At 56.4% G+C, this 10,440-nt stretch overlaps 4 protein-coding genes across 4 annotated transcripts in view; 2 read left to right on the forward strand and 2 right to left on the reverse strand.

Annotated features, from left to right (window-relative positions):
• Positions 1-1,484, reverse strand: part of ISF_03263 (folic acid synthesis protein) — a gene marked incomplete at both ends in the record, with an annotated part of 2,317 nt that extends 833 nt beyond the window's left edge. The window contains 3 exons of the mRNA XM_018846869.1: positions 38-638; positions 706-914; positions 1,056-1,484. Coding sequence (XP_018705758.1) covers positions 38-638; positions 706-914; positions 1,056-1,484 — 1,239 coding nt within the window. The remainder of the gene's footprint in view (positions 1-37; positions 639-705; positions 915-1,055) is intronic.
• Positions 1,485-3,082: 1,598 nt separating this feature from the next.
• ISF_03264 (2-nitropropane dioxygenase, NPD) lies at positions 3,083-4,500 on the forward strand (the record flags this gene model as incomplete). The annotated part of the gene is made up of 2 exons (XM_018846870.1): positions 3,083-3,447; positions 3,636-4,500. The coding sequence occupies 2 exons, from the start codon at positions 3,083-3,085 to the stop codon at positions 4,498-4,500; spliced, it is 1,230 nt and encodes a 409-aa protein (XP_018705759.1).
• Positions 4,501-5,455: 955 nt separating this feature from the next.
• On the reverse strand, positions 5,456-7,012 carry ISF_03265 (GTPase-activating protein; the record flags this gene model as incomplete). The annotated part of the gene is made up of 3 exons (XM_018846871.1): positions 5,456-5,793; positions 5,852-6,902; positions 6,941-7,012. The coding sequence occupies 3 exons, from the start codon at positions 7,010-7,012 to the stop codon at positions 5,456-5,458; spliced, it is 1,461 nt and encodes a 486-aa protein (XP_018705760.1).
• Positions 7,013-7,458: 446 nt separating this feature from the next.
• ISF_03266 (import inner membrane translocase subunit tim-21) lies at positions 7,459-8,344 on the forward strand (the record flags this gene model as incomplete). Its single annotated transcript, XM_018846872.1, has 4 exons — positions 7,459-7,728; positions 7,803-7,987; positions 8,046-8,100; positions 8,153-8,344. 4 exons carry the CDS (start codon positions 7,459-7,461, stop codon positions 8,342-8,344), a joined length of 702 nt encoding a protein of 233 aa, XP_018705761.1.
• Between the last annotated feature and the right edge of the window lie 2,096 nt (positions 8,345-10,440).

The following is a 10,440-nucleotide window of genomic DNA, read 5'->3' on the forward strand; positions in this document are numbered from 1 at the left end:
CCCGGTCCCGCAGCGCCGCGGCCACCGCCGGCACCACCCCGGCCCCGGGGTAGTCGGCGAGGCTGCTCATGGTGCGCGGCGTGCCGCGCATGTGCATCAGGCAGATGGTGGCGCCCAGCCGACCGACGGTCGGCAGCATGTCGGCGTCCAGCGTGCCCGCGGAGACGTCGTTGACGATGTCGGCGCCGCGCGCGACGGCCGCGGCGGCCACGCTCGCGCGGTACGTGTCCACGCTGACGGCCACGTCTCGGCAGGCCGGCATGCTCCGGATCAGCTCCACGACAGGCAGCACGCGCGCAGCCTCCTCCTCGGCGCTGACCTCGGGGCGGCCCGGCGCGGTGGACTGGCCGCCGACGTCGATTATGGTGGCGCCGCCCCGGACCATGGCGAGGATGGTGGCGGAGAGGTCGGTGGCGGCGGCCGTGCTGTGCCGCCCGCCGTCAGAGAAGGAGTCGGGTGTCAGGTTGAGGATGGCCATGAGGCGCGTGCCGCGGTTGGGCGTGAGCGGCGTGAGCGGCGCGCCGTGGGCGGAGATGCGTGTGACGCAGGAGAGGGGCTCGCCGACGGGCAGGTCGTTGAGGTAGTCCTGAACGAGCTTCCAAGGCTTGGAGGGGTCGATTGACTTGGAGGGGATGAGTCTAGAGGTAGCGGTTAATCAGTAGGGGTGTTGTAGTACGAGGATCTGTTGGAGGCAGGGGAACTCACTCAGATAGTGGCCGAAGTACGAATTCGCGCTCGGGGATGCCAATGTGAGGAACAGTCAGTCTCTCGTTTGATATCCTCTCGTCGCCGTAGAGCAGAATGTCCAGGTCAATGTTTCGTGGGCCTTTGTCGATGAGTTTGCGACGGCCAAGGTCCCTTTCGATTGACTGGAGCTCATCAAGCAGGGCCATTGGCTCCAGTTCAGTTTCGACCTGGATGGGATGGCAAATTAGTATCTAATTAGGAAAGCATTCTAATCAAGACACGAGAATATCTCGTGGCTTATGACTGAGTATTTCCTGATGGCACCACAAGCGCATGCAACCCAAGCCAACAGAGTACACACAACGTACCTCACAGACGCCATTCAGGAAGCGGTCTTGGTCCGTCACGTACATGGGCTCCGTCTCCCAGAGGCTGCTCGTGCGGGTGACCTTGATGCCACGCTTGTCCATCTCCTTGCAGGCGCGCTCAATCTCAGCGACGCGGTCGCCCAGGTTGCCACCGAGCGCAATGTACGCGGTGGTGGTGCGCTTGACGCCTCGGCAGCCGCATCCCGCGTACGACCGGTGACTGCTAACTCTACTACTGCTGGCCACGAGCAGATCGGCCCCCCGCGGCAGGATGCGGCGACGGGTGCACACGGCGGCCGAGGATGGAAGCACGGCGCCGACAGCTCGTGACGCGATGGCACGGGGTGCATCAGTAGAACCCGCGCCGCGTCGGCGAGCGGAGGGCCGAGCGGCGCGGGCAAGAACCCCAGCGGTGAGCCGACTGTGCATGGTGCGATTGAACTGGATGGGAGTGCGTCTTTTGGGCTGTGCGCGCTATCGGCAACGCATCGTTTTTCATGGGCTGGTGGTTGAGGAGGTCGGCGGCTGCGGAGCAGGATTTTTAGGAGGCGCCAGCGGAGGGCGGCAGTGGCCACTTGTGCCGCCCTGGTAGACGGGGTTTCAGAACAATTGAACTGCTCCTTCTCTTTAGCATTCTACATGATGTAGCATAAAAAAAGGTATCTGCCTGTTTTCCAGTAGATACTGAAAGTGGCAGAGGCGCCTTGTTCGTACGCAGCGGTGCTCGGCAGGTTGCTGGATCGGAGGGTACCTGCCAAGTGTATCGGACTCCGTGGCAATTTGAAGTACCGTTGTGCCAACAGCTGTCAGTCACGAACGATGGCGCTGTAATACAGGCCAGCTTTCACGCTACAGCCCCTAGCCTATCACAGACAAGCTCAATTAATAGGTCACAGGGCGTGATTAGTTTCCGGATCACGGGTGCAGCGAGGCGTAAGGAGTAAGTAGCATCTGAAGATGAAGATTTGTGACAATCTGGCTCGCGAAGGCCGCCAAGTCCGAGCGGACGTAGTCGGCGAGACGAGATGCGGGTGCGAGATTGAGGGGCAGAACTGGGGAAAATGGTTATCAATCAGTACCAACTCCGGATTTGTCGTCGCCCTAGTGAATGGAGACTACCTAATGTACCGGCTCGTACGTACCGAGTGGACAACAGCATCAACTAACTACCTCACGCTACCTTGTCGGCCTGGGTCGCATCGAGACAGACGGGTAAGAGAAGATGCTTGTGACAGCGCAATGGCCAGCACAATGGTTGCCAGAGATATAGCCGGCAAACCCCACTCGATTTACTCCAAGTGTGGCTATATGCGTTGAGGAATTGAAGAGGGGCGCCGGAGGGGTGACGAGAGCCGCTGTAATCCATCAATAATTATTCGTACTGGTGAGCTCGGTGATTGCCCCGCGGGGATGTCTTGCAGCGGCTGTCATTGTTCGTGATGTTGTGCGGCGAGTAGGCAGATTGCCAGACAGACAGCGGGGTATCGGTATCCGAGTTAAAGACTACCCAGAATCATGCAGGCAGAAAAGCACCCATGCCCTCGAAGCCACGTCCTCGAACTCCGCGGATTACTCTACCAGTCACCTTCGCCTCAAGGTGCAGCCATTCGGTCCATCACCGCCGCTTATTAGGTAGTGTCGCTGTTGTCCCTCGGCATCTTACCCCAGACTGAGCCACGGGGATCCTCCAGCGCCTCCACGCCTAGAAGTGCCCCTGTATTTATGACCTATAGGCGGCTTCGGGCCTGACGGACCTGTTCTACAGCGCTCTCGGTCCCACCTTTTTCTTCTGGTGGCTGCCACCTTCCGAGCCCGTGCCTCGGCTCTTTTTGCTTCCCCAGCGACGCTCCGTGCATCCAGAAATCCGTTATTAGACTTGCCACCTGCGCTTTTCCATCCGTTCCCTTCTCCTCCCTCTCATCCATCTTTTTGTCCATCTATCTATTTTCACTCAAGGCAACCTGACAATCTTACCGTTGCTCTCCTCCTCTCCTCCTTACCTACCACACATCACATAACCAGTCACAATGGCCTCTCCTCGTACGTTTGCGCTCTCGCCCCGCGCCATCTCGGCATCCGAAACCCTTTTCAGCTCCGGAGAAATCGCTAACAAGTCCTTCTTCCCTCTAGAGCAAATCCGCACCCCCATCACCGATCTTTTCAAGATCAAGCACCCCATCCTGCTTGCTGGCATGAACGTCGCTGCCGGCCCCAAGCTGGCTGCCGCTGTCACCAACGCTGGTGGTCTCGGTGTCATCGGTGGTGTCGGCTACACCCCCGACATGCTCAAGGAGCAAATCAACGAGCTCAAGGAGTACCTCGACGACAAGAACGCGCCTTTTGGTGTCGACCTGCTCCTCCCCCAGGTCGGCGGCAGCGCCCGTAAGACCAAGTAAGCAAACTCGCAACCACAGAAAAACTCCGGTCACTCCGCCTCGCGCCCACGCTAGTCCAAGGCCAGTCACATGCACCATGCAGTCAACTGCGCAACGAATAGCTGCATGCGCAAGGCTCGACTCGGCCATTCTCGACGAGATGACTTCTAGAACAGCATTTGCTAACATGTCTCGCTCTGCGCAGCCACGACTACACCAAGGGCAAGCTCGATGAGCTCGTCGACATCATCATCGAGTCCGGTGCCAAGCTCTTCGTCTCCGCCGTCGGTGTCCCCCCCAAGCACGTTGTCGACCGCCTGCACAAGGCCGGTATCCTCTACATGAACATGATCGGCCACGTCAAGCACGTCAAGAAGTGCCTTGACATTGGTGTCGATATCATCTGCGCCCAGGGCGGCGAGGGTGGTGGCCACACCGGTGACACCCCCACTACTGTCCTCATCCCCGCCGTCGTCGAGGCTGTCAAGAGCGCCAAGTCCCCCCTCACTGGCGGCCCTGTCCAGGTCATCGCCGCTGGCGGTATTCATAACGGCCAGCTGCTTGCCGCCTCTCTCATGATGGGCGCTTCTGGTGTCTGGGTCGGCACCCGTTTCATCCTGACGGATGAGGCTGGCGCCCCCAAGGTCCACAAGGAGGCTGTCAAGAACGCCGGTCATGACGATAACATCCGCACCATCATCTTCACCGGCCGCCCCATGCGCGTCCACAACAACCCTTACATCAACAACTGGGAGACGGAGCGTCAACAAGAGATGAAGGAGCTTGCCGCCAAGGGCACCATCCCCTACGAGGCTGACCTTGACAAGTTCATGGACGTCATCGACTCCGGCGACAAGAACAAGATGGGCGAGGCCGCCAAAAAGATTGGCATCGAGGCTCTCGCTATCGACGAGGACGACGACCCCATCGATGCTTTCCGCCCTCTCCTGATGGGCAAGTGCGCCGCCGTCGTCAACGAGCAAAAGTCGGCCCGTGGTGTCATTGACGAGTTCGTCAACGATGCCGTCGCCTGGATGCAGCGCGGCAACAAGATGATTGCCAAGCTGTAAATGCCATTTACAACCGAAACAAGAAAAAAGAAATGGATGAAACATGTGCAATGCCTCTACTTATGCTAGTCTTGGGCTATCGGTGTTTCTTGGTTACTTCCTTTGTCATATATCCTGTAGATTAGAAAGCATCTGAATAACGATTCCAAAAAATGGAAAAATACTGTTAAAACCAGCTGCCACATTACTGCATCTCGAGTTTGTCCTGTGACGTCGCCAGTCCTATGCAAGCCTCTCCTTCTCCACCACGCAGCGTTGCGCTGACATGTGATGCCGCCCATGTTGCCGAACACGCCGCCCGTCCTTTCCCCACAAATTTATCTTGGCCCCCGCCGGTGAGCGCGCTCGCTCACTCCGGACACTTGCCCTTTTCGAGTAACCACCGAAGAAGATTGTGGAGAGAAAAGGGGCAAGGTGAAAGCGCGAACCTAATCCCCGGTGAATCTCCGAACCCTGTCCCGCGACGACAGCATCAACCTGGGGAAAGAACGTATCGTTGCAGAATGCTTCATCTTCTAATCTTCCAAGTTACTGTAAACTGTAAAAGGTGAGTTTCAAAGTAGCGAGTCACTGTCACTCATATTAACCAGTTTTTCTAGAATTCGGTTTTTTTTTGTAATTCAGTATAACCCCAAGTTGATAAGCCACTTTTGTATCCTCCCTCGGTCGTTTTTTCCCATGTCCGCGCCCACACGAAATCGTCACCACAGGAAAGACAAAAGAAGCAAAAGGAGGAAAAAAGTCTTGCAAAATTATGAATATGCTCCTTGTTGCGTGTAGATTCAAACTCGCCCCCGTCAATCCCGATAGCCTCTAAGCACCCCACAAACCCTTTCTACTTGTAAAAAACAGACTGCTCATGCTTTCCCGCCACTAGAATAATTTTTTTCGTGTGCTCTTGTTTTTCTTACTCCAGGTCATATCAACCTTGGAGGTCCGGCTACTGACACGGGCCTTAGTTGCCAAGGTACTGGCGGATGGCACCCTGCAGGCGCGTGGCACCTTCGCCGACCAGGTTGCTCAGGTTCTCCAGGTCGTCGCTGGCCGTGATGCCAAACTTGCGCACAAAGTCCTTGGCGGCCGACTCCAGGTCGCCGTACTCCTCCTCGGGCTCGTCCTCGGGGCGGCCAAAGTAAGCGTTAGACGAGATGGACGTCGCCCCCTCGAAGCCTTGCAGGCGAGTCTTGGCCTCGGCCTGCGAGTTGGGATCATACGCGCCCTTGCCAAAGTATTCGTCCGATGAGATGCCCTTCTGAGTGCCGAATTTGCTGCGGGCGTAGTTATCCGAGTCGTCTGAAAATGAGGCATGTTAGCTTGGAGACTGAACGCATTCTTCTACAATTAAGCTTACCAACGGGGGCCTTGACGGGACCAACAGAGCCAAAGCCGCCGGCATTCTTCTTGGTATCCTTGGCGGCGGCAGCCTTGGGGCCGCCTATCTGACCAAAGCCAAGTCGAGCGACGCCCATACCGAGCCTTTCTACCTCGGCGTTCGACTTTTGTCGAGTATGTGATGAGCCTCCCTGCGCAGGGCTGACGGGAGTCGGTGAAATGATAGTAGCAGCGGAGCCGGAATTCGCGGGCGTCTGCTCTTCCTCCGCATCGGGGTCGTATCCGAGCTTGGCGATGCGATCAGCCTCCTCCTTGGCCTTCTTCTCTGCCTCGTCAAAGTCGATGACGTCGCTGGTGACCTTCTTGGCACCGAGCTTTGTTGTCTTCTTGGCCCCGAGCACGTTGGTCTTGCGGGCCGCGCCTGTGGTGGTTGTCTTTCTCAGAGCCGCGGACGAGGTGCGGCTGGTGGTGGGTTTAGCGTCGGCGGCGGCATCCGGCTTGGCCAGGGGCGACGCAGATCGAGAGCCGTCCTTTCCGGCGTTGATGAAGGGAGACGGGGTGCGACCGACTACGGGCGGCGTGGCGGTGCGCGAGATCGGGGGAGTAGGGCGCTTGATGGCGGGCTTGTCCCAGGAAGAGAAGAAGTCGTCATCTGGCTCACCCGCAGGTGTCGAGGAAGCGTCGTCGGCACCGTCCGTGATAACGACCTCCTCGGGGTACGATTGCGCATCCTTTGCGGCACGTCGCTTCAGCTCCTCCTTATATTTGGTGGCGGCATTGGACTGGTATTTCGTCTTGGGGTCCTTGCTGTTGAGGGCGGCCGTGCCGCCGTTGGCGCGGAAGAACTTGGACGCAGACTCGTTGCCGCCCACCTTCATCAACCGCAGCTGTTCCCATTGCCATTGATCGAGGTTCGTAGAGCGGACAAACGAGATGTGAACGCCGAGGTTGCGGTGGTTCGAGGAGCAGTCGAGACACAGATAGATGCCGAAAGGAACGGAGGTCCAGGTGGGGTTGTTTTGCCCGCAGTCGAAGCAGGTCTGGTCGCAAACGGGATTTGTTAGCCGTAGCTGCCGCATGAGCGTCGTCCAATAGATATTTTACGAACCTTGTTAGGCAGCTTCGACTTAAGCTTCTCAAAGATCTTGTGCGACTGCTGTTTCGTCGCGAGGCCACTCATCTTGGCGGACGGCTGGCGGGGGGGGGGCGAAATGGGTGCAAACGGTCAATACTAAGCAAGTCGGGCGGGGAGAGTTGACTTCGTAATCATGTAAAATGCGAAATGGATGGTCAGCGATCAAAACAATTGCTTGGTCGCTCGCGGAGTATGGACAATACGAAATAGGGAGACTGGAGGTGAGGACACAACAGGGAGAGGGCTATTTGGGTAAAGTGGCATGAAGGGAAATCGCCCACCGTCATTGGATGGACTTTGGCAAACGCCCCCACCCGGATATTCTGCCGAGGGCGGTGGGCCCTCGACCACCAGAATTGACTTGGGTGATACTTTGAACCCAACTACACGAGATCAACTTCATCCATTGGTAGCTCTGCGATACTGAATCACTTTATGGTTCTGATTGTGCAGACAGAATCTGATGACATGGGCGCGCGAAATTTAACATCATGAAACCCGTCAACTCCCTTACGGCCCTGCGCCCCGCGACAATCTTCTTTGCTAGGGCCAACGGCTCGCGCGCCTCAATAGCTGCTCGATCGTATGCTACACAGAATAGCCAAGGACCGACTCCCCTAGGGCCAAAGAGACGAGGAGTAACGCCATTCAACGATGATGGATACGTCCCATGGACCGAGCTTTCCATCCCCGAAAAGGCGGCCCGCGCCACTCAACAGAGCTTCAACTTTGGACTAGTCCTTGTCGGTCTCGTGCTCACAGTCAGTGCTCTCCAAGCGCGGCTGTGCACTTCCTTTTGGCTCTCTGCGAATTGTTACTGATCGTGTGGCCATAGGGAGGAGTAGGATACTTTCTGTGGACAGACGTCTTTTCGCCAAACAGCAAAACGGTCCAATTCAACCGAGCCATCGACAAGATCAAAAAGGACGAGCGATGCCTAGAGCTTTTCGGCGATGCAAAAAAGATTCTCGCGCACGGCGAGGAGACTAACAACAAGTGGCAGCGCGCGCGACCTCTAGCGTACGTTGGGAGAGGTGCGATAACCGGGCCGACGATGCAAGTACTGATGCCATCATAGATCATCGGAGCGAGTGGACAAACACGGCGTGCATCACCTCCTCATGCACTTTCATGTAAGACCTGCGCTGTCACCGTGATTGAAGTTATTCTAACCGTGCCACACAGGTGGAAGGTCCACGCAACCACGGCGTGGCTCAAGTCCATATGGTGAAGCTCCCCGGCCACTCCGATTACGAGTACAAGTACCTGTTTGTCGACGTCAAGGGGCACGGAAGAATATATCTCGAGAACGCCGACGCGAAGAAATCCGATTCCGGCAAGAAGTCGTTCACCATGTTTGGAGTCAAGTGGGATTGATGCTGCTGTGAGAGACCGTCGTTCGGGGCAAGAGTTTGTTTCGCCGCCGGCAACAGATTCCCTGTACAAATTGTATACTATTTCGAGCATCATGAGAAGCCGCATTGTTTCGCAATGGACATATGGGAGACCGAGCGCGAGTGATTGGTGAAATCATGCAGTTGGGAAGTCAATCCTTGCAGTCCAACTTGAAGCCAACATGTTTGGTGTCGCTGCATCGGACGTGGAAAAGCGGAATATCTTGTCGTTGATCGTGCATGCAAAAGATCCGGCCCGAGATCCTCATCATGACGTCGGCTTGATGGCTGATGAACAAAGACTTGACGCCGTTTCCACGGGGCAGCAGAAACTGATAGCTTTCTTGTGGTCTATCCGAACACGAGCTGCGAACGTGGTAAACGTCAAGGCCCATTGAACGATATAGAGGCTCAGAAACGCGAACAGGGATCGATTTACCCAGGACAGCTTGCCAACAGCCTGGCTCAGACCGGAGCCCTCTGTTCGACCGCGCCTCGATGCTGGGTGACGCAGGCAGCTGTACCGATGGCGTTGGCTTGCCATCAACACATGCTTTTCGAATACTCCAAAAAAACAGGAGAGGTACACGCGCACTCTCCACATCACAAGTATCTTTTTTTTTGTAGGGCGATATGGCAATTCCATTTCGAGTACGGTCCCATTTCCTGACGGGGATTCGTCTTCGCACGCCCCCCAAGCAATTGTCTACAGTGTCGGAGATTCGACTACTTCTGACGGCAATACGAGCAAGTACCTACCGAACGGAGAGAAAGATTCCAGGCGACGGAGACCGTCGGAGGGTGTGCGATTAACATCAACGTGGCAACACTGAACATGAGGCTCTGCGATAGGGCCCATCCTTCCCCCAGCCGCCGTCCGGGGGGGGAGCGAAGATTGGGGGGGCCAGCGGGGGAGGACCAAGCTCGACTGGGGTTTTCTGGTGAGGTGAGGGAAAAGTGAAGAAGAAGAGATAGTGAAAGTTGCGAAAAAGCATGTGAAACCGGTCATTGCGTCAGAGAAGAAGGTGTCAAGCATCGCCAAAGATAGGTATGCACGATCCCGCCACACCACGCTGGGAGAGCTGAATCATTGGCAAAACCTTCCCGAACCCGATTGCGGATAAAGCGGCCGGGCTTTTCTTTGTTGGGGAACCGGGGGTGATGGTCACGAGCTAGCGAGTCAAATCCCTGTCGCGATAGCCGAACGCGATGATGGGCATCTTTTTACCAGTTTTATGCGTTGTTGAGCCTCACTCTGTTTTAACCTCGGCTATTCAGCACCAACAGCCCAGCCCAGACCAAGCCCAGCCTCATCACGGCCAACGGCCAACGGCCAACGCACGGCCCTCATTAACCTGACACCCAATTCCCATTTGGGTATCCGGTGCGGGTTGGCTATCATCTGATTATGTTTGTCACTTATTTAATTTTTTTTATTTCCTGTCTATATGACAACAGGCAACTGGCTCCACGTGCGCGCGGTCTCAAGCCGATTTAACCTACTAACCAAACCCCTGCCCAGAGCAATTAGTTATGTACTCACAGACACAGACACACAGACAACAAGACGAGACGGTCATGCAACTGCAGCGATAGCCATGGACAGCGGGGGACCTTGGAGCCGAGGTCCAAAAGGTTGACGCCCAAAAACATACCACGTAACACTACTCCTTGCGAGCTGTGTATACAGATCGGAGGTGCACTGATAGGCACGATTCCCGTTTCCATGCATGATACGGAGCAGGTCACCCGACGGAATCGAGCTTGACATGCCTGCAAGCTGTTCCGAGCTGCTACATGGCAATTGATGCCGCGCACGCACCTCTTGCACGACGACAGCTGGGTCTTGCTTTGATGTTGTCTTTGCCGTAGCCCGTACATGGCGGCGGCCCCCGTCTCTCACGATAACGCAGTTCAACAGTGGTGCGAGTGACAAATCTGAAAGATGCAAAAATGGCCCCGATTTGCGAGTCCTGCCCCGGCCGGACCTTTTTTCAGGATGATGAAACCTTGCCGCTGCGGCTCAACCGCCCCTGTAATCCACACCGTCATTATGACTCGCCCGCCCCGGCGACGTCG

Source organism: Cordyceps fumosorosea (genome assembly GCF_001636725.1).
Source record: "Cordyceps fumosorosea ARSEF 2679 chromosome Unknown scaffold_6, whole genome shotgun sequence".
NCBI classification, from domain to species: Eukaryota; Fungi; Ascomycota; class Sordariomycetes; order Hypocreales; family Cordycipitaceae; genus Cordyceps; species Cordyceps fumosorosea.